This window comes from Mobula hypostoma, chromosome 14 (genome assembly GCF_963921235.1).
Source record: "Mobula hypostoma chromosome 14, sMobHyp1.1, whole genome shotgun sequence".
In the NCBI taxonomy this organism is placed as follows: Eukaryota; Metazoa; Chordata; class Chondrichthyes; order Myliobatiformes; family Myliobatidae; genus Mobula; species Mobula hypostoma.
This window is the reverse complement of record NC_086110.1, coordinates 56,456,269-56,480,706: the sequence shown is the minus strand read 5'-3', so window position 1 is coordinate 56,480,706 and position 24,438 is coordinate 56,456,269. Positions and strand designations below refer to the sequence as shown.

Here is a 24,438-nt window from a genome sequence, read left to right as displayed (position 1 = left end):
GGATACACATAATGTTAAGGACCATGGTGCATGCAATGTTCACCAAACATGTCCCTAATGTAAATACTGGATTTAGAATAGATTAATCTATTCTTTAAGTATGCCAAATGGAAGATTTGAACCGTCATTTTTACCATTTTTTTTATCGTTTTAAATTTTTTTTTGCTCAGCATAACAAAACTTCCAATTTACAGATACATTTACATTTACATTTCTTCCCCTCACAGATATCAGCTATCAGAACACTTCCATCAAAATATAGACATCACCCCAACATCCTATACAAAAGCCCTTATTGATATAGCAGACAGGTTTACATCTACATATTGCAGAAAAGGTTGCCATGTTTTATGAAACTATTTGGTTTTGAGTGTACCATATATGTCATAAAGTCCAAAGGAATGCATTCCATGATTAATTTACGCCAACCAAAAAGTCCAGGGGCCTTATCGGATATCCAACAAAGTAAAATGTTCTTCCTCACACAAAAAGTCAGGATGTTAAAAAGTTCTTTCTGATGTGCATTAAGAATACGACTGCTGGGTAAACCTAAGAGATAAAACACTGGGTCCAGTTCAAGCTCCATCTTTAGAATCTTTTCCATTTCACCCAAAATATCACTCCAGTATGCCTGAAGCTTGGAACAAGTCCAAAAACAGTGGGTAAAAGTTACAGTATTTACTTTACATTTAGAACACATTGGAGAAACCCCCATCTTAAATTTCGAAAGATGATCTGGAGTCAGATGGGCTTATGCAGAATTTTGAGTTGCAGTGCTTTAGTTCTATTACAAACTGAAACTTTCTTTGCATTATCATAGATGTCTTCCCCTGCTTCAGCTGTAATTTCTACGCCCAGCTCTTCCTCCCAGACCCTTCCCAGCTGCTCAGCCTCTCCACAAGAACATTCCCCCAGGATGCTGTAAAAAGTACTGATGGAGACTTCACCCTTGGAACGAAGCACCCTCTGTTCTATGTCAGAACTATAGAAATCAGTTAACAATGATGTTTTTTCTGTATATAATCTCTTACCTGAAAGAAGCGAAAACGATCCTTTTTGGGTATGTTAAATTTCACTACTATTTGACTAAAAGACATCATCGTTCCTTCATCAAACAAATCTCCTAGATGGAAAATACCCTTAGAAATCCAAAGTTTAAATCCAGAATCCATTATGCCAGGCTGAAAATCTAGACTGCCGGTTACTGGAGTGAAGGGTGATATTTTCGCTGCACCGCCCTCCAAGCCCTGACTGTATTAATTGTTATTGGATTGCGACAATATTCCTTAACTAGTTTCATCTTATTGAGGAAAAGCAAATTAATAAGAGGGCATTTTGCTTGTGAAGCTTCAATGTCTAGCCAAATTGAGGAGGGGCCCCTACAAACCCAGACAATCATATAAGATAAAAAGGAACTTAATTGATATTTTTTGATGTCTGGGAAATCCAGACCCCCTGGACTACTGGGAAGCTGTAACTTAGACATTTTAATACAGGGTATTTTTTTTGTTCTCACAAACCAGCCATTTATTTTTTTTTAAGTATTTGTTGGGTAAAAATGACTGGAATCATTCATATTGGGTAGAGCAGACGAGGAAGAATGTTCATTTTGAGCAATGATATTCAGCCAAGCCAAGAAATGGGAAGAGTGCTTAATTGCCATCGCTGAAGATCCTGACTGATTTTGTCAAATAACTGTGTAAAGTTAGTAGGTGTGATAAATATGCTTAAGTAAACGAAACCTGTCTGTGACCATTTAAAGGGGAAAACACCCTAAGTGTCAGGTACCTGCTGCAGATTCCCCAGAGGCATAGCCTCTGATTTAGTAAAGTTGATTTTATAACCTGAAAAGGTGCTAAATGAATTGATGCACTGATATAGCAGGATTTGATAAGAAAATTAGAACATCATCAGCATACAATGTAATTTTATGTGACTTTAGTCCTATGTCTGGAGCAGATATTTTGGGATCTCGCCAAATAGCCTCAGCCAATGGCTCGATCACTAGTGTGAAAAGTAGTGGTGATAAAGGGCAGCCCTGCTGGCTGCCCCTCAGAATACTAAAATTATCTGACCTAATGCCATTAGTGAGAATCGCAGCCAAAGGGTCATTATAAATACCTTTCACCCACTTGACAAGATTATTGCCCAAACCAAATCGTTCTAAAGTGAAAAAAAGATACGGCCATGCAACGCGATCACAGGCCTTTTCTGCATCTAAGGAAACCACCAAGTCGTCCACTGCCTGTTGCTGACAGGCCTGAATCACATCAAGTAATCTTCTGATATTGTTAGATGATCTATGGCCTTTTACAAAACCCGTTTAATCCTCCTTTATGGTAAAAGGTAACAGTTTCTAATCGCAACACTAAGGTTTTAGATAAGATTTTAAAGTTAACATTTAACAATGAAATAGGACTGTAGGAGGCACAATCTTCAGGGCTCTATCCTTTCTTAAGAATTAGGGAGATACTAGCTTCTTTCAATGATGGTGGGAGGAGACCACAATTCAATGCATGATAGAACATGTTTAGCATAGGCGCTGATAATAACCCTGTGAATCTTTATAGAATTCACTAGTGAGTCCATCAGGACCAGGGGCCTTCCCACTTTGGAGCTGTCTCATGTATAGATAACAGAGCATTGAGAAGGGACTCTTGTTCAGAAGAAATGCCTAGGAGATCTAAATTTCTGAAAAATTCATCATTACGTTGCTCAGATTGATACAATTTAGAATAAAAATTCTTAAACACAACATTAATTATTTTAGAATTACTAGTGAGGGCTCCTGTCCCATCCCTAATTGAAGCAATAGTCATTTTTCTGTCTAGCTAAATAAGCCAAATACCTACCTGGTTTTTCACCATGTTCAAACAATCGTTGTTTAGCAAATGTCAGTTTTCTTTTGGCTGCTTGTGTAAGTAAAGAATTTAGTGTACAGCGTAAGGCTGTGATATTCTGTAACTTGGCTGCAGAAGGCTTATTAATATAATCCTTTTCAGCTGCCGCAAGCCTTGCTTCCACTAGGCACTGCTGTTCCGCAGCTTGTCGCTTCTTACTAGCAGAGGAGGAGATAATTAATCCCCTTACATAGGCCTTAGTGGCTTTCCAGAGCATCGATGGACTACTGGGGAATATCCATCATTTTGGATATGTTCTCCGTAACTTCCTGAACTACTTGACGAAAAGCAGGGTCCAACATGTTAGCATAGCAAGCAGCAGCAAGCTCCACAGTCCCGGGACAGCGGTCTGTGCAGTCCATCCTGGCCGCTTTTTTAGTACCTTTCGATGGCATGGTGTTGAAGCAGCTCAAAAAAAGTTCATGTCATTAAATCGGACACTTGGGCATTTTAAAAACAAGTTGGAACGGATAGGTTTATATGTGAAATTATTAGTGTTGTGGTGCTGAGTTCAGCAAGCAGACCTTTCACTGCGCCGCCATCTTGAAAATCCTCATTTTTACCATTTCTTTATAGTTTAATATTCTTAAACTATAAGTAAAAGTTGGGTTTTGGTTTTTAGTCTAGTACAAATGGAAACAAATTTAGAAAGAGGATAAGAGTGTAAGAGTATACATGCCCTTTTTTCACCAATGCTCTTTAATGACATATAATTCTTAAGTAAGTTTTAATACTCACTAGACGTGAACCTGAGAAATTATTAGAAGGCTGGGTTTTCCTTTTCCATTGCGTCAAATGCGTTGCCCATCCATTTGCTGTGACGTCTCTTCCCACTCTTCCTTTCAACTTGACTGGTTAACTGGGACATTTATTAAAAAGTCTACAGATGCTGGAAATCCAATGCAATACACACAAAATGCTGGAGGAACTCAGCAGGTCGGGCAGCATCTATAGAAATGAATAAAGTCTACGTTTCAGGCCAAGACCCTTCTTTAGAACTGAAAAAGAAGGGGAAAGACACCAGATTAAAATGATGGGGTTAAAGGAAGGAGATAGGTGGAGACAGGTGAGTGGGAAAGGTCGAGGGCTGGAGAGGGTGGAATTAGATAGGAGAGGAGACTGGACCATAAAAGAAAGGGAAGGAGGAGAGGAGTCAGAGGGAAGTGATAGGCAGGTGTGAAGATGTAAAAGGCCTGAGTGGGGAATCAAAGAAGACGAGGGGAAGGGGGAAAAAATACTGGGAGGGGAAATCAGTATTCATGCCATGAGGTTGGAGGCTAACCAGACGGAATATAAGATATGTTGCTCAACCCGCTCCCCTCCCCCCACCAACCCTGAGGTTAGTTTTATCTCAGCACTAGAGGTGGCCATGGATTGACATGTCAGAATTGGAATTGGTGTTAAATTGTTTGGCCACTGGGAAGTTCCGCTTTTCCCTTACTGTGTTCGTGTAAAATATAAATTGAAAGCGAGCTGAGGTATACATTAAAAAAAATAATCCTGTCCAGAGAAATCTTATCAGTCCACCACCACCAAAGTCGCAAGTATCTTGGATTATTCAAAGATCACTATTTTGGAAATGAAGTATTTGTGAGCTATTGATTAAGAAGTACCTTAAACTTGAACCAATAAAAGTTGGAAAACTGCAGATATTGGAACTCTGAAGCTAAAGCAAAAAATAGCAGAAATACTCAGCAGGGAAGGCAGTATCTATGGAAAGAATTTTGAAAAGAGTATCTTTTAACCTGAAGTTTATGTTGAGTTTTTTGTCATCTGACTGTACATATATACAACCGAATGAAATGACTTCCCTATAGACGAAGGTACACCCACAAAATATATATCACACACGACGCATAAAAGATTGCCATAAATAAGTTAATAAATTATAATTCAAAATGCATTGTCTGTAGAGCACAGGTAAACAATATTCTGTACAGTAAACAGCTTGCTGTCCTGGTGATGAGACCTTAGTGGTGGCAAGGTAAGCATTTGTCTCTCAGCCTGAGGGAATACGCTGTTACCCAGTCTGACAGTCCTAGTCCTAATGCTTCTGTTCCTGCTACCTGATGGAGTGGGTCACATTATGTACCTGGTGGTAGGGATCCTCAACAGTGCTTCGGGCTCTTCATGTACAACATTTACAGGGAAATATTACAAATAGGGGGAAGGAAGACCTCGATCTTCCTCTCGGCAGTTTTTACTATCCTCTGTAGGGTTTTGCCGTCCAATGGCTTGCAGCTTCCGTACCGCATAATGATGCAGTCAGACAGGACACTTTCAATGGTGCACCTGTAGAAAGTTATTAGAATGGGGATGGGGACCCTTGCACGCCTCAATCTCCTCAGAAACTGTAGATATTGCTGTGCCTCCTTGACTAATGATAAGTCAAGGAGGTGTTGTGGGTCCAGGTTAGATTGTCTATTACATGCACACTTAGGAACTCCGTGCTCTTCATTCTCTCTACGGCAGGCATTGATGTGTAATGGAGCATGGTTGACCTGTGCCTTCCTGAGTCAGCAGTGTGAATAGCAGAGGGCTGAGCACACAGCCCTGAATGGGGGGGTTGGCGGGGGGGGCAGGGGAGGTCACCAGTCCTCAGCATAATAGAACTTGAGATGTTGCTGCCAAATTGGACTGACGAAGGTCTTTCTGTCAAGAAGTCCAAGATCCAACTACAGAGAGGGGTATTGAGTCCCAGTGAGGACATGTTACCCACCAGCCTCTGAAGCATGATTGTGTTAAATGTTGAGCTGAAGTCAATGAACAATATCCCTGCAAATGAGGCATCATTTTCTAGGTGGGACAGGGCAGAGTGGAAGGCCAAATCTATGGCATCATCAGTGGTGCGGTTTGAGTCGTAGGTAAACTGAAAAGGGTCCAATGTAGCTGGAAGGTGGGGTTTTATATGATCCATTACCAGCTGCTCAACGCACTTCATGTTTGTTGAAGTCATTGCCACTAGGTGGTAAGTGTTTAGGCCAGTTATTGTAGCTCTCTTGGGCACTAGAATGATGGTGGCTGTCTTGAAGCCTGCAGGGGTAGTGGACTGTTTTAAAGAGATATTGAAGATGTTTGCTAATAGCTCTGTTGGCTGGATCATACAGTCCCTCAGCACCTGTCTAGGTATGTTGTCCGGCCCCGCAGCTTTGTGTGGGTTTACCCTGGCTAGGATCCTCCTCACTTCAGCTGCGGCCAAACAGGGTTCCTGTTCCTCAAGGGAGAGGAGTGTTCCCCAATTTCACATCATTCATTGCGTCAAATCATGCATTGAATCAGCCTGTCAGGAAGGCAGGCATTGCTGTCGCTGATGTGCAAGGTGGACTTGTAATCAGTTATGGTTTGTCTACTTTGCCACATGCGCTACGTGCCCGTGATGTCACAAAGGTGACTGTGTATTTTATGTGTGAACTTGTGCTTTGCCTTTCTGATTGCATGGGGGAGCGCAGCTCTTGCCAGCCTTGGATTCATCCAGTCCCTTGATCAGAACACAGCATACCCATCCCTGGGTAGTGCATGAACCTTTCAGACAACCGTGGTTTCTGGTTTGTCCTGGTAGTATAGTGCTTAACCACAGTACGTCCTCAATGCATTTTCCTATGTAGCCAGTTAACAATCCTTCATTTTCATCAATGTTGATGTGATGATCATAAGTAGCAGCTTCCTTGAATATGCTCCATTCCTTGCTTTCAAAGTAGTCCCTCAGTGCTGAAGTGGCACCTTCTGACCAGGTCCTCATCTCCCTATAAACTAGCTTGACTCGGTTAACCAGTGCTCTCTATGCAGGGATTAGCAAAATGGATATGTGGTCTGAGAATCCAAGGTGAGGGCAGGAGGCAGCCTTGTAGGCTTCATAAACGTTGGTATAAACCAGCTCTAATATATTCTCTGCACTGGTTGTGAAGTTGACATGCTGCTAGAACTTTGGCAGGACTGTTTTAAGTTGACGTGAATGAAGACACCGTTGGGGTGACTGACTTCAAGATCGCAGATGGCACCTAGAGCTCCTGCGGCGCTTCCTCAGCCCTAGCACGAGGGTTGGAGTATTGGGTCTGTTTCTCTTTCTACAGATTTTTCCCACAGATTTTTATGTTTGTTAGGTTTAGTGACTAAAGTGAAAGTGCAGTGTGATAAGGAAATCATATAAGGGTGATAGAGAAAGCTACTGCCTACTATATTATTTTTAAAAATTTTGATGTCACTTGCAGCTGTTATATATCTTTCCTGAAGTTGTGATTTAAACAAGAGTTCAGCTATCCAGTCTAAATGCTGTTTAAAATTATCCATATCTTTTAAAGTTTTGTTTTAAGGTATGACATTGAGTAAGTAAGTACTGGCATTTATTTCACACATCTCTTTCTCAATAGATGAGACTGACAGATCATGCAGTCAACAGGGCACCGATTCCGGGATGTTGAGCATCATCCTTTGCTGAGTTCCGAAGATGACTTTGAATGCTCACCTGCCAATGTGGAGACGGTGGATCGGATCTGGTTTATCCGAGATGGATGTGGAATGATTTGCGCTGTCATAACTTGGCTTCTGGTTTTATATGCTGACTTTGTGGTGACTTTTGTAATGCTGCTGCCTCCCAAAGACTACTGGTACTCGCTGATAAATGGCATTGTTTTTAACGGTCTGGCAGTGCTCGCTCTTTCATCCCATCTGAGAACAATGTTAACAGATCCAGTAAGTACGCATCAAATATGTTTTAAATATATTTTTTGCGGCTTCAGGTTTGATTTCAACATTTATGAGAAATTTTGATCATGGAGGGGAGGGTTATGGAGTGCTACAGTCTAGGTGCAACTCGATATGACTAAGCAGAATAATAGTTTGACATGGACTAGAGTTGCTGAAGGGCTTGTTTCCATGCTCGGATGCTCTATAACTCTGACAGTGGCGTCTAAGTTAAACAGTTCAATTGGAAAAAAGTTTATACGTCTGATCACTTAGTGAGCTGAGGAGCTGACCCAGAGGTTTTGAGTCTGGTGTGCACTGAGTTCATTCAATAGCAGGAGGTTAATGTCAATCAAAGAGGGAAGCAGGCCTGGATTTACTCGTTGTTTTATTGCTCTCCCATACACCATGTAACACACTTATTTTCAGAATTCAGTGGCTGAAACTTGTGTGGCTGTCAACATTCAGTAGCCTGCTGCGCCTATCTGCATTCATCCATCTGGAGTGGCTCTTTCAGCCTATTTCATGGGAGAAGGGGAAGTAACCAAAATCCAAGAAGCTGTCTATGGAGAAAGTAGCTGATATCATGAGGAGAAATGTGCTAAAAATGTAAAGCAGAAACCAGCTTCTTGTATTGACTGAAGCTTCCCCCGCCCCCCCCCCCCACTTACTCTTATAGTTCATGGATTCTTGCTTTGTTAATTTTTTGGAAGGATCTGGGCATTGCTGCCATGACCACCATTATTGCCTGTCCTTTACTGCCCTTCAGAAGGCAGTTATTAGCTGCCTCCTTGAACCACTGCAGTCCTTTTGCTAATGTACTTTTGGATAAGGAGTAGCAAGAGTTAGACTTCGCAGTAATGAAAAAGTGGTGATATATTTTCAAGTGTGCGAATTGGAGGAGAAGCTGAACCTAGTGATGCTCTCCACCTGAAGAGACTGTCCTTGAGTTGTCATGAGTTTGAGGTACTGCAGTGTATTTTGTAAATAGTTCGTACCACAGCCATTGTGTGCCAACAGTGGAGAGAATGAATATTGAATGTGCTGAGCTCCATTGACGGGTGGTATTGGGCCTTTTGAGTGTTGGAGCTGCATGCAAAGTAAAAAATGTTCCCTGGCATTTCTAACTTAGGCCTTGTAAATAGTGGCAAGGCTTGAGGACATCAGGAAGTGAATGACCTGCCATAGGAACACTAACTAAGCTCGTGGTTAATTCAAGTCAGTGGTGACTTTCCCCTCCCCCACCCCCTCACCCCATCTAAATCCACCAAGGGTGTTGATGTTAGACAACTTGATGAACAACTTGAAATATTTTTTCCAGAAGATTTTCCCATTGTCCATAATTGTAAGCCAAAACAAAAAATCTCATTTTATGGCGTGTTATCTACCACAAAGCATAAATCGATATTTGGAGCACATTTTTGGTTCATCCAATTAAAAGGCGAATAGACACCTCATTACATGGCAATGTAGTATAGTGTATATAGTTATGATATTTTGCAAGTGTTGAAGCTTAGTTGGTGGAATTCATGAATGATGCTTAAAGGTATGCAGAGTATTTTTGTCGCTGCTGTTTTCATCTGGATCAAGGGTACCCAACCTGGGGTTCATGGACCCCTTGCTTAATGGTATTGATCCACGGCATCAGAATGGTTGGGAACCCCTGATCGAAATAAAGGTTTTTTCAACTTTGGTATATTTCTTTCAAAACAAATATTTGGTATATTTCTCTTAAGAATCTTTACAGTTTTTTTGAAATAGGAGGCAGATAAAGCTCTGAGGAATGAAAGTGGAGACATTCTATCATGTGTGTTGCAGTCAAAATGAAATAAAGCAAATGCTTTTGGCTGTTAATCTATTAAAATTTGACTGAAATCTATCTGTTACTTTGAACAAGAGTAATTCCATGAGCCAGTGTTCCTAGTGGGAGCAACATCAGAGAGAATGCTTAGAGAAAACATTCTTCTTGAGATATCTACATTATTGTTATACTTGACATTTACCTGGCCATACTCCCAGAATAAATTGATCACCAGAATAGTTGTCATTTTAAAAACTAAACTGAAACTTGTGCTTAGGAAGCATTTTATATATTTTTTTAAAATTTACTAAGTAATTGAATACTGTATCCCACTCAAAATAAAAAAGAACAATTTTTAAATATCTTATTTTTTTGGCAGTTGTGTTAACATGATTCATATATTAATATATTGCAGCTATTCACTTCTCTATTTGAACTCTATATACTTTTAAGGTGAAATGGGGATTATTCAATTGAATTATTTAGATTCCATGCCAAGGTGAGGTGTATTAAGGCCGAGCTGAGTAATTATTATGCACAGGAGTTCTTTGATAGTTTATTAAATATTAATGTTAACGTTAGTGTCAAAAATTCATACATTGGAAATGAACCAAGTTAAGTTTGTATTTTTCAGATATGGAAATTATATTATTTTTACTGTTGTATTCATGCCATTCAGAACACTCGTCCCATATTGTTAAAACAATCTAACACAGATGTTTTTATATATAAAGTTCAGTGCAATACTAAATAGTGCAAAGTGAGAGGAAATAAAGTAGTGAGATACTGTACATGAGTTCAACGTCCGTTCAGAAATCTAATGGCAGAGGGAAAGAAGCTATTCCTAAATCATCAAGTGTATGCCTTCAGGGTCCTGTAGCTCCTCCTTAATGCTAGCAATGAGAAGAAGGAATGTCCTGGATGATGGGGGTCCTTAATGATGGATGTTCCCTTTTTTGAGGCATCGCTCCTTGAAGATGTCTTGGATGCTGTGGAGGCTAGTGTCCATGATGGAGCTGACTGAGTTTACAATTTTCCATGGCTTATTTCGATCTTGTGCAGTGTCCCCTTCACCCCCACCCCCACCCCCCCCGCCCCCATACCAGATAGTGATGCAGCCAGTCAGAATGCTCTCCACAGTTCGCCTGTAGTAATAGCTGAGTGTTTTGGTGACATGCCAAATCTCCTCAAACTCTTAATGAAATGTAGCTGCTGTCATGCCATCTTTGTAACTACATCGATATGTTAGGCCCAGAATAGATCCTCAGACTGTTGACTCCAAGGAATTTGAAATTGTTCACCTTTTCCGCTTCTGATCCCTCAGTGAGGACTGGTGTGTGTCCCCTCATCTTACTTTCTAAAGTCCACAGTCAGTTCTTTGGTCTTACTGATATTGAGTGCAAGGTTGTTGCTGCGACACCACTCAACCAGCTGATCTATCTACCTATATGCCTTCTCTTCACCATCTTCAATTCTGCTGACAGTAGTTGTGTCATCAGCAAATTTACAGATGACATTTGAGCTGTGCTTAGCCACACAGTCATGGGTGTAGAAAAAGTAGAGCATTGAGCTAAGCACACATCCTTGAGGTGAAATATCAGTGTTAAATATCATTGAGGTAGAGATGTTACTTGTGATCCACACAGAGGCCCAGGTTTTGGAGCTTTTTGATCAGAGTTGTGGGAATGATTGTGTTGACCATTGATCTGTAGTCAGTAAACAGCAGCCTGATGTAAGTATTAGTATTGTCCAGGTGATCCAAGGCCAAGTCAAGAGCCAGTGGGATCGCATCCACTGTAGAACTGAATGTTCCAAAAAAAAGGAAATGTCATCCCTCCTATTTGCAAACTTGATCCATTATCAAAATATGTGGCAGCTTTATTGAAAATAACCATTTTCCTCTGCCAATTTCCTCCCAATTTCTGTTTTCCATTTAACTTCATGATCTTATGATAAATTAATTTTGATCATCAACCTCAACAAATTTCACATGACATTGTATGTACTGGACTGTGCTTGAATTATTGAGTTGATATATGGTACTAGTTAACTGTAGGATTTGCTTGATAGTTGTATATAATGTTTATAGTTACATGCTTTGTAAATAAAATTTAAAACAATGACTGAGAGTGCTGTAAATTAAATTACATATTTAAGAGAGTTTTACAAAATGAGGCATCAAATAACAGTTTGACACATTTAAGGAATACCAAGCTGGCAAATCAAATGCTGCAATATTAATAAGGAACAATCTATTTAATTTAAGAATTGGGAATGATCAGAAAATTGCATAGCTGAGATGAATCTGGATGATTTTAACAATGCATTTAGATATTTATCATAAAAGCTGAAAAGCTAAAAAATCACTCAAAGGTGTTTAGGGGAAGCTCAGAAAAGTAGCATTGAGGCCCTAGTTAAATTGTGATGTTGCAAAAGCAGGCCTTTACTGTAATAGGCTGGATCATATGACCTCTATACTTATTCAGTCTTGTCTCACACTGGCTTTGGCTTTGATATTGGCAAAGCAAATATTTTGCTGTTGGCTGGGCTGACCACAGACTTGCCTGTTTGTCCAGCAGACTCAACATTACAACCAAGCATATCCCTGCATTGGAGTAATGGTCTGCAGTACACTGAGAAATCTACATTGATGGATTAAGAAGCAAGATGCTTCACAGACATGATAAAATGGCACGATTGTGTTTATATATAAAAAAATTAAGCTACATCCCTGAACACCTCTCACAATTTAGAAAGGGCATATGGTACATGTCACTTAAATAATACCTGCTAATATAAAATTACAGCTGTATCTCTAAATAAAAGTAATAATTATTCATAATTCTCAGACAGTGAAGCATGTGAATGAGTTTGAGTATCAAGGTGTCCAAAATGAAAATGCTCTGTAAATGGAGAAAAGAGCATAAATTGACTTTTTTTTTCCAAGTAAAGACATAGTATGAAAGGATAAAGATGTATTAAATAATTTCATGCAAGATATGGGTTAACCAAAATTACAGTGATGTTTAATTTTCTGCTTCTAAAGGAATGGTCTTCATACCCAGGGTACTTCTCATCAGGAAAACTGTATTTTTGAGTGGGAACTTGAAATGCAGAAGTATTTTAATGAAACTGAGAATGTTAAGGTAATATTTAATAAAATTTTAAATTTTGATGAAGTCACTGGAGAGTCAGACAGCAAGGTAAAAATTTAAGACAATTATTAGAAAGTGACAACAGACACAGAGAGAAGAGGTAATGAAGAATGCTGTGAAAATTGTGGGGCTGTAAGATGCCTGACTATATACCTAATTTTATAATTGTTGGTGGGAGAAAAAAAGTCTAATTCTTTTAGCTTGCTTTATGTTTGAGTTTCATATGATTGATGACTGACTTGTTCATTTATTTACCTGGTGTGGACTCATTGATGGTTTCTTTCCACAGGGTGCTGTGCCTAAAGGCAATGCCACAAAAGAGTATATGGAGAGTCTGCAGCTGAAGCCAGGGGAAGTAATCTATAAGTGCCCAAAATGTTGCAGTATTAAGCCAGAGCGAGCTCACCATTGCAGGTATAGAAATGATATCTTTTTACTAAAGCTTCCAAAGCAATTGTGATCTCTGTGCCTGGTCATTCCATAATGATAGTACTATTGACTGTAAGCTTAATCATTCTTGAATTACTTAAATTTGGTTCCATTGTTTGATTATAACGATTTACCTTTAATTGTTTTCTTGGTATTGCATTCAAAATTAACGTATAACTCTTGCTTGTGAGAAGAGTTGATTTACAGCAGCATCACTGATTACAACCTCAACTATTTTACATTGGAGAACAGGACAATTATTTCTGCAAATTGATAATATTTATATGTTTCATTGATCTATTGATTATCATGTACCTTTGAAGTTTGAACTAGATGTCAGTTGCTGGGGAATTCAGCTTTATAGCTACTCGGTGTTCAATGTTCCATTCCCATTTAGACATGTCGGTCCATGGCTGCCTCTGCTGCCACGATGAGGCCACTCTCAGGTTGGAGCAGCAACACATTATAGCCTCCAACCTGAAGTCATGAGTATTGTTTTCTCATATTTCTGGTAATTTCTCCCCTCCCCTTTTTTCTCTTTTTGGATTCCCTGTTCTGCCTCCCCTCTGACCTCTTTTCCTCACCTGCCTGTCACCTCTGTCTGGTGACCATCCTCTTCCCTTTCTCCTTTGGTCCAGTTTCTTCTCCTATCAAATTCTTTCTACTTTAGCCCTTTACCATCACCTTCCCAATTTGTACTCCTTTCCCTCCTCTCACCACCTTATGCAGTCTTTAATCCCATTCCTTTCTGCTATTTGCTAATGTAGGGGCTTGGTCTGAAAGGTTGACTGTTTGTTCCTTTCCATAGATGCTGCCTGGCTAACTAAATTCCTCCTGCATTTTCAAAATTCAATGTATATTTATTATCAAAGTACATATATGCCACCATATACAACTCTGAGATTTGTTTTCTTGCAACATACACGGTAACTCCTAGAAACACAATAGAATCAATGAAAACCTCACCTGGGCAACAGGATGGATGAACAACCAATGTGCAAAAAGACAAACTGTGCAAATACAAAAGAGAAATAATAATAAATAAGCAATAAATATTGAGAGCATGAGATGAAGAGTCCTTAAAAGTGAGTCTATATGTTGTGAAAACAGCTCATTAATAAGGGGAGTGAAGTCATCCCCTCTGGTTCAGGAGCCTGATGGTTGAGGGATAATAGCCTCCTGAACCTGGTGATGTGGGTCTCAAGGATCTTGCATCTTCTTTCTGATGGCAATACTGAGAAGGGAGCATGGCCTGATGATGGGGCTCCTTGATGACAGATGCTGCTTTCCTGCGACAGCACTTTGTGTAGATGTGCTCAGTGGTGGAGGGCTTGATTGACAGGGCTCAATCCACTACATTTTGTAGGACTTTTCATTCAAGGGCCTTGGTGTTTCCCTGCCAGGTCGTGAGGCAACCAGCCAATGTACTCTTCACCACACATCTATAGAAGTTTGTTAAAATTTAAGATGTCATGCTATGCTTTCTTCATAATTACACTTGCATGCTAGGCCCAGGACACATCCTGTGAAATGATAACTCCAAGGAATTTAAAGTTGCTGATCCTCTCCATCTTTGATCCCTCAATGAGGACTGGTTCATGGACCTCTGGTTTCCTCCTCCTGAAGTCAATAAAAAGCTCCTTGGTCTTGCTGACATTGAGTAAGAGGTTGTTGTGGCACCACTCAGCTAAATTTTTCCATCTCCCTCATGTCACCACATTTTGTGACTGTTACTTTTGAATTTTAATATGGGATTAATAAAGCACTACAGAAGAGAAATTGTCTACAAATAAAACTGATGCTGCATGTAAGCAAGTAATCTCAATTGAATGTCTGAAAATCTGATAAGTGGCTTGTAACATTTCAGTTTGCTGTGCCGATTTGACTCTCCAATTGCTTGATGATTTCAATATGGATGTCCCGCTTGGTGGCGCAATAATATCAGGGCTGGACTCTGGAGCGAAAGTTCCCGAGTTCGAATCCAAGTTGGGCTGAGTGTTCAGCTAGCAACTTGGCCTCGTAAAAACAAGAATAGCTTGCTACGGAAACACCGTCATGACGGTGTCTCAATAACTCCACTGCCACGTTAAGGGCTATTTGTCTTCTTCTTCTCAATACGGGCAGGCCAATGGGGTATAAATGTTCATAATCAATTACGTGAATAAAGTTGGCTATGAAAAATTGAGGTTTCAATTTGAAATAGATTTCTAAGTTGTCAATGGATAACACATAATTATATTCAGCTGTTTCCTGTATCTTATGATGTAGTAATGTAACTGGAGAAAATATGTGTTTTATTTATTTACTCATTGAGATACATCGTGGAATAGGCCCTTCTGGCCCTTCAAGCTGTGCAGCCCAGCATCCCCCAGTTTAACCGTAGCTTAATCATTGGACAAATACAATGATCAATTTACCTACTAATCAGTACATCTTTGGACTGTGGGAGGAAACCAAAGTACCTGGCGCATTCCATAAAGTGGACATACTAACTCCTTACAGATAACTCCAGAATTAAGCTCCAAACTCTGGTGCTCCAGGCTGTAATGGCATTGCACTACGCTACCATGGTGCCAATATACTTTGCAAGCTCCTACAAACAGCAGTAGGATAATCTTATTTGGTGATGTTGATCGAGGGACCCTCTGCTATTCAGAATTGTGCCTGAAGTGGCAGATGAGATCTTGGTTGTAAAGTCCCCATTGGAAACGATAGTTTCCTAAATACTCAACAAAAGTGACAGTCTGAATTTTTGTGCTCAAGTTTCTAGAACAGGGCATGAATCTACAATAGAGCCTTAGAGCAATACAGCACAGTTAAAGACCCTTTGGCCCATCAAGCCCATGATGACCAGACTCCCCACCCACCTAGTCACAATTTCCTGCATTAAGCCTATATCTCTTTAAGGCCCACCCACTTGGGCTTCTTAAATGATGCAGTTGACCTGGTTCAATCACTTCTTCCAGTAACTCACACCATGTACTTATTAACCCCTATGTGAGAAAGTTACCCTTTAAGTCCCTTTTAAATCTTTCCCTCTTGCCCTAAATTGACATCCCCTAGTTTTGGACTCCCCCTACCCTGGGGTAAAGATTGTTATTGTCCAGCTTATCTAATGCAATTTCCATAAAGCTGTCCCTTATTGTCCTACATTGCAAAGAATAAGAACCTAGCTTAGCCAACCTCTCCCCATAACTCAGGCCCTCAAGTCCCGGTAAATCTTTTCTTCACTCTCTCCAATTTAACTACATCAGCATGGATTTACAAAGGGGAAATCATGCTTGACTAATATTCTGGAATTTTTTGAGGATTAACTGTGAAAATGGACATGGGAAAGCCAGTGGATGTAGTGTACCTTGACTTTCAGAAAGCCTTTGATAAGGTCCCACATAGGAGATCAGTGGGCAAAACTAGAGCACATGGTATTGAGGGTAGGGTACTGACATGGATAGAAAATTGGTTGGCAGACGGAAAGAGCAGGGATTAATGAGTCCTTTTCAGAATGGCAGGCAGTGACTAGTGGGGTACCACAAGGCTCGGTGCTGGGACCGCAGCTATTTACAATATACGTTAATGATTTAGATGACGGGATTAAAAGTAACATTAGCAAATTTGCAGATGACACAAAGCTGGGTGACAGTGTGAAATGTGAGGAGGATGTTATGAGAATGCAGGGTGACTTGAACAGGTTGGGTGAGTGGGCAGATGCAGTTTAATGTGGATAAATGTGAAGTTATCCACTTTGGTGGCAAAATCAGGAAGACAGATTACTATCTGAATTGTGTCAAGTTAGGAAAAGGGGAAGTACAACGAGATCTGGGTGTCCTTGTTCATCAGTCACTGAAAGTAAGCATACAGGTACAGCAGGCAGTGAAGAAAGCTAATGGCATGTTGGCCTTCATAACAAGGGGAGCTGAGTATAGAAGCAAAGAGGTCCTTTAGCAGTTGTACAAGGCCCTGGTGAGACCCCACCTGGAGTATTGTGTGCAGTTTTGGTCTCCAAATGTGAGGAAGAGCATTCTTACTATGGTGGGAGCGCAGCGTAGGTTCACTGGGTTAATTCCAGGGATGGCGGGAGTGTCATACGTTGAAAGATTGGATTCACTGGAATTTAGAAGAATGAGAGGGGATCTGATTGAAACAAATAGAGGCAGGAAACATGTTCGCGATGTTGGGTGAGTCCAGAACCAGAGGCCACAGTTTAAGAATAAGGGGTAGATCATTTAGAATGTAGTTGAGGAAAAACTTTTTCACACAAAAGGGTTGTGGATCTGTGGAATGCTTTGCCTCAGAAGGCAGTGGAGGCCAATTCTCTGGATTCTTTCATGAACGAGTTAGATAAAGCTCTTAAAGATAGCAGAGTGAAGATATATGGGGAGAAGGCAGGAAGAGGGTACTGATTGTGGATGATCAGCCATGATCACAGTGAATGACGGTGCTGGCTCAAAGGGCCAGATGGCGTACTCCTGCACCTATTGTCTATTGTCAGTTGTCTTTCTTACAATAGAGTGAGTAAGACTATACACATTAGTCCAAGTGCAGCCTCACCAACAACGTATGTAACTGCAACATTATGTCCCATCTCCTGTTCTCAATGTCTGAAGAAGGCCAGCATGCTGAACACCTTTTTTACCACCCTGTCTACCTGTGCCCCTGTTTTCAGCAAACTATGCATTGGTTTCCCTGAGTCACTCTGTTCCATTGCACTCCCTACCACTGCGTTACTAATACCCTAGCAGTACCCTACTATTCATTGTTTAAGTCCTGCACTGGTCTGACTTTCCAAAATGCAAATCCCCACATTTAACTATTGAAATCCTTTTGTCAATCTTTGGCTCAATTCCTTAACTAAACAAGATCCCCTTGTAATTTACGATAACCTTCTTCACTACCAACACTATCAACAAATTTACTGATAAAGCCTTGTGAATTTGCATCCAGATGATTTATAAAAATAACAAGTAGCAAGGGTCCTAAGCATCAGCATCCATTTTGAGAAACAGTCTTTAATCCCCACCCTATGCTTCCTACATCCAAGCTAATTTTGAAAATACCTAATTAGTTCTGTATTTATTCCATGAGACCTACCCTGTCTGAGACCAGTCAACTATGTGGGACCTTGCTGAGGTCCAAATAGACAATATCCTCTGCTTTACCCTCATCTTCTTTTGCTTACCTCTTAAAACAAAAAAACTAAAATATTTGCCAAGCTTGACTTTCCATGCACAGAGCCTTATGAATCCTAATTGGACTAACCAAATACTGGTAGATACTGTCCCTCAGAAATCCCTCAAATAACCTCTCCACTCCCGATGTCAGGCTAATTGGCCTGTATTTCATTACCTTAACCTTAGACACAATCTTCTGATTCAGTGCTGTAGGGCTGAAGTGGACACACATACTGTACGACTTAATATGAAGTTAATCTGCTTAATGGCTTATGCTCCACTGTGTAATAGCACAATTACATTTGGACAAGAAGTAAAAATTAGAAGAGAACATTTAAAAATAATTATTTTCCCTGTATTGATTGATAGCAGCTTCATTTCTGAATATGAGGTAATCTGTCCTTTGAACAATTATCTGGAAGTATTATGAGATGTATTAGTTCCCCATTAATCAGGAATTGAGTTCAAGAGTGGTGAGGTAATGTTGCAGCTCTATAAAATACTGGCTAGACCAGACTTGGAATATTGTGTTCAGTTTTTATTGACTAAGATTCAGCACATGTAGGCCCTACTGGCCCCTTGAGCTATGCCACCCAGCAATCCCCCAGTTTAATCCCAGCCTAACCAAGGGACAATTTACAATGACCTACTAACCGGTAGGTTTTTGGACTGTGGGAGCACCCGGAGGAAACCAACGTGGTCATATGGAGAACTTACAGGCAACGGTGGGAATTCAGCCTGGATCACCTGCATTGTAAAGCGTTGTGCGAACCACTGTGCTACCATGCCACCCTGGTCTGGTCACCTCTTATAAATGAATTGAATTGACTTTACTACTTGCATCCTTCATATACATGAGGAGTAAAAATCTTTACATTACGTCACCATCTAAATGCGCAATGTGCAATTTATAATAATTTATAATAAATAGTATGTACAACAGGACAGTCAATATAACATAGAAATAGAATTGTATCAGCATGAATTAATTAGTCTTATGGCCTGGTGGAAGAAGCTGTCCCAGAGCCTATTGGTCCTGGCTTTTATGCTGCGGTACCGTTTCCCAGTTGGTAGCAGCTGGAACAGTTTGTGGTTGGGGTGACTCGGGTCCTCAATAACCCTTAGGGCCCTCTTTACATACCTGTCTTTGTAAATGTCCTGAATAGTGGGAAGTTCACATCTACAGATGCGCTGGGCTGTCCACACTACTCTGCAGAGTCCTACAATTGAGGAAAGTATGGTTCCCATACCAGGCAATGATGCAGCCAGTCAGGATGCTCTCAATTATGCCCGTGTAGAAAGTCCTTGGGATTTGGGGTCCCATACGAAACTGTAGAAGCTTTAGAGAAGGTGCAGAGATTTACCAGGATGCTGCCTGGATTAGAAGCCACGTCTTAATGAGGATAGGTTGAACGAGCCAGGGTTGAGGATGAGAGGTGTTACGTACCCCGTAACTGGGTTGCCAAACCAGCAGAAATGGATCACTCAGTTGGAGTCTGGAGTACTAGAACTAAGAAAGTTTTATTAAAGAAACAAGCAACACAGTAATCGAAAGGATAATAAATGCAACAGTTCAGCGATGATAGACACACATGTGCACAGAATTAAGATAACAGCATCAATCAAGCTCTATCGTTGTCTAGGGGTAAATGACCAAATTTCAAAGTGACTCAAAGTTCAGTTCGCAGTAATCGTTGCCATGGCGATGGACAACGTGGGGGAAGAGAGAGATAGAACAGGAACAACTGATCATTCAGAACGGCTTCACTCACAGACCAGCGAGATGGCTCACAGACCAGCGAGATGGCTCACAAACAGCTTTTGGGCGGGTCCTTGGTGATGTCACCTGAGGTCACCGACTGTGACCCCTCCTCCAGATGCGGTCGATCCTCTGCAGTGAACCCGGCACCCAGGCAAGGGCGGACACACACCGGGTTCCCGCTGATCGTACCTTTCCACCCTGGTCGTTGTCTGGTACTTCTCACCCACTCGTGAGAGGCGCACCGCTTCCAGGGTCTCGTTACCTCGGGTGGCGTGTGTGTCTGTCTTAGCGAACCTGTCCCTTTTTATCCCCCTGCTGGGGTATCGCCTGTCCATCACTTCAAACAGTTCAGGGTTCAAAGGGGGAGCCGCTCCAGACAGCTCTCTTTCTCCCACGTCCCTTCATTACACATCTCCAGACGCTGCTCCATTGTTCCTTATCTCTCCTTCCCCTGAGGGCAGGTGGCAGACCACTTGCTGATGTCACTGATGCTAACCCAGGCCAGCAAACATCTTAATTTTATGTGTATTCTCGTCACAGAGGTGACTTGATGGAGATGTACAAAATGATGAAGGACATAGATCGAGGGGAATGCCAGAGGCTTTCCCAAAGTCAAGTGGCTAATATCAGGGGGGCATAATTTTTAAGCTGACTGGGGGGAAAAGTAGGGGGCGGATGTCAAAGGTAATTTCTTTACTCAGAGAGTGGTTAGTGCATGGAACACCAGGGGTATTGGTAGAGCAGATGCATTAAAGACATTTAAGGAACTTTTAGTTAGTTACAAGGATGATAGAAAAATGGAGGGCTATGTAGGAGGGAAGGGTTGTATGGATATTAGAGTAGGTTAAAAGGTTGGCACAACATGGCCTCTACTGTGCTGTAGTGATCTATGTATTACTGCTTGCTTGAAAATTTCTTAGCTGATCATTTTTGCTGTGTAATGACTTATTATTTCTTCCCCATATTAGTATTTGTAAAAGATGCATCCGGAAAATGGACCACCATTGTCCTTGGGTGAACAACTGCGTTGGAGAGAATAATCAAAAGTTCTTTGTACTCTTCACTGTAAGTTTAAACATGCTCTAGTACAAGTTTTGAGCAATTAAAAGTAATACCTCAAGGAGTTGAGAATTTAGCATTTGAGCTTTTGTTGATTAGATTATGAAGACACGCAGTCCTCTTTTATTGTCATTTAGTAATGCATGCATTAAGAAATGATACAATATTTCCTCCGGTGTGATATTACAAAACACAGGACAGACCAAGACTGAAAAAAACTAACAAAACCACATAATTATAACATATAGTTACAACAGTGCAACAATACCATAACTCGTTGAAGAAGTCCATGTGCACAGTAAATGTTCAAGGTCTCTCAAATGTCCCACATCTCACGCAGACGGGAGAAGGAAGAAAAGCTCTCCCTGCCATACCCGACCACGGTCCGACTGAGTCATCCGAAAACTTCGAGTTCTGATCAGCTCTCCGACACCGAGTACTGAGCGCCATCTCTATCTGAATGATTCGACCTCCATCTGGGTCGCCAACGGCAGGCAAAGCCAGGGGATTTTGAGGCCTTCCCTCCGAAAGATTCCCGACCGCGCAGTAACGACAGCAGCGAACGAGTGTTTCAGAAATTTTTCCAAATGTTCCTCTGCACTTTCACGTCCCTCTCCATCAAATCAGAATTGTCCACGGCCCCTATTTAACGGATACGATATCATTTTCACTGGAGAGCTGCGCACGCGTGGTGCGCTGCTATCGGCTCCTCCCGCTGTTCCATTATTATGGATAGTGTATAACTATGTTTGCGCTAAACGGTGTTAACCTCACTAAGTGCTGCAAGGGATTCCTATTCTCCCATACTTCATCATAGATACTATAGATTTTACATTTTCAGTACATTGTTGTTGATGAGAGATAGAGGAGCTTATTCATTGAACCTGTGAAATCTGCTTTGTTTTCGAGCAGTCTTAGCAAGCAGATCAATTTGAATGGTGACAAAAAGCCATGTTGATATAACAAACAGTAAACTTTATTCACTTCTGATTAGGGAATAGAGGTGGAATATTGTCATTTAAAATGCATCTCTGGTTAAATTTAATCAGTGTTGAAACAGAAGGAGTTATCTTCAGCGTTATAGTTGAATTCTTTTCCCACCTCTTTTGGAATTTGACTTTAATAATTAATTATTTTAATTAATTTAAAAAATAAATGAATCAAATAAATAATAAAAATGTAATGTTTATATTAATCAACATGCAATATGACAAAAATCTTGGTATGCTAATCGATCTCATCCACCTTTAGTGTAGTCAGGTATCCTTATAAAATTTTAAACAGGATTTTTGTGCTATATGAACTTGTTTTTTTTAATTTCTATAAAATATCACAATGGGCTTTTTGTCTTATTGTTTGAAGAGTTGCAGTTGGAATTGCTGTACAAAGTAATTTGTACTCATCAAAAATTCAAAATTAGAATTCTGGAAAAGTCTCTGCCTAGAGATTTATTTGCATAATGCTTTTTATCCAGCCACAGGCAATTATTTATTTATTTTTGTCCAGAGTGAAGCAAAATAATGACCATTTTCTGGTCTTATTCTAGACATTTAACTAGGCATTCTGAATTGAAACTGCAACATGACTTGTGCATCAGAAATGTCACTGAGATGTCACGGCCTTTCCCCAGGCTGTGTCACTATCAGTTTGTCTCAGGAACAGCCATTTTTGGCAGTTCCAGCAGTTGAGCTGAGTTTATTGTCATGTGCATGAGTACAATGGAGAACCTACAGCAACATCACAGCCACAGAGGTACAGACAATACATATAATACATTTTTTAACAAGTATACATAAAATTATACCATACAGTGAAAAAATGTGCAGAAGCAATACATTATTCCAAAGTAAAACAAAGGCCTAATCAAAAGCAAGATCATGGTAATGCGTCATTTTGCATTATGATTGGTTCTTCATGTTCTGCAGATGACGTATTTCATAATGAAGAAAACATTGTATGATTGAAGTGACCTCTGTCAGTTAATGGGATGTAAAATTAGTAATTATTACTAACAACATTACAATGACATTTGGCTATCTGCTGTTTTAACAAAAAGTATAAATTATTTTAAAATAAGCCAACCCATGTCTCCATAAGATTGTCTCTTGCAGACATTGTATTTATTGCTTATATTCCTAAAGATAATGTTGTCACTATTTTGAGTAGTTATTTAATCTGTGCATTATATATTTGTAACTCCAGTAATGTTTGTGAATTTGTGATATTAAGTTATTAAAATTTCAAAATATGTATGTTTGGAACTTGGGCTAATTTGTTGGACCTGGAGAAAAAGAGAGTGTCGAGTCAAGTCAAGTAACTTTTTATTGTCATTTCAACCATAACTGCTGGCACAGTACACAGTAAAAACGAGACAACGTTTTACAGGACCATGGTGCTACATAAACAATACAAAAACTACACTGAACTACGTAAAACAACACAAAAGTGCACTAGACTACAGACCTACCCAGGTCTGCATAAAGTGCACAAAACAGTGCAGGTATTACAATAAATAATAAACAAGACAATAGGCACAGTAGAGGGCAGTAGGTTGCTGTCAGTCCAGACTCTGGGTATTGAGGAGTCTCGGAAGAAACTGTTACATAGTCTGGTCGTGAGAGCCCAAATACTTCGGTGCCTTTTGCCAGATGGCAGGAGGGAGGAAAGTTTGTATGAGGGGTGCGTGGGGTCCTTCATAATGCTGTTTGCTTTACGGATGCAGTATCTACAACAATAATGGCAGTATACAGAGATATAATATTTGACATTTTTATACTTTTGAAAGAAGCATTGTGGTGCTCTTTCAATAATTGAAGTTGCATTTAATTTTCATGAATATATGAGCTTCTAAGATACTAGACTTAAAGTTAAATTGTGGTATATTTTTATTGCTGTGTTTCTTTACATCGGGAATATGGGAGTCAGACCTTGCCTTTGAAGCTGAATAAATAGTTTTTGAGAAGTGCGCCTTTAACACTGACAACATTGACACAGAGAGTGCATTACACAAGTTCTCATACTGCATGGAATGGCTGAAGAGAGTAAATCTAACAAATAGCAAGTTGTGATCCATAAGCAAGTTGTTCTCCATTTCACCAATGTGTCTCTGCATCTGTTATTGTATGTATATGAATTTTATATGGAAAGGAAAGCTTGTCGTGTGTCTGAAGAAGTTGAATATTACCTTATGGGGAATGTGCCTTTTAACAGTACACAAGGAGAGTTTCAGGATCTCTCATGCACAGTAAAGAGACCAGCACTGCACAGGAATCGCCAAAGGGAACACTGCCAGGCTTGTGTTAGTTTGAAGGGGTCACTGAAGGTTCACTGAACAATGTACATTGTGGCAGCTACCTTCAAGCAGGAGAATTGGTGAACAGAAGGACAAATTCCTGCTCCATTAAATTCATCCTTGATTTCACTCACAGGCAAAATTGAACCTTTTTTTAAAATTTGTACTATATATTTCTATGATTGGAAAATC

The 24,438-nt window shown here is 40.3% G+C and overlaps 1 protein-coding gene across 4 annotated transcripts in view; it reads left to right on the top strand.

Annotated features, from left to right (window-relative positions):
* Positions 1-24,438, top strand: part of LOC134356309 (palmitoyltransferase ZDHHC7-like) — a 78,594-nt gene that overhangs the window by 43,067 nt on the left and 11,089 nt on the right. For all 4 annotated transcript variants that reach the window (XM_063067175.1, XM_063067172.1, XM_063067173.1 and 1 more), the window contains 3 exons: positions 7,268-7,589; positions 12,826-12,950; positions 20,864-20,960. In XM_063067175.1, coding sequence (XP_062923245.1) covers positions 7,284-7,589; positions 12,826-12,950; positions 20,864-20,960 — 528 coding nt within the window. In that variant the 5' untranslated portion in view covers positions 7,268-7,283. The remainder of the gene's footprint in view (positions 1-7,267; positions 7,590-12,825; positions 12,951-20,863; positions 20,961-24,438) is intronic.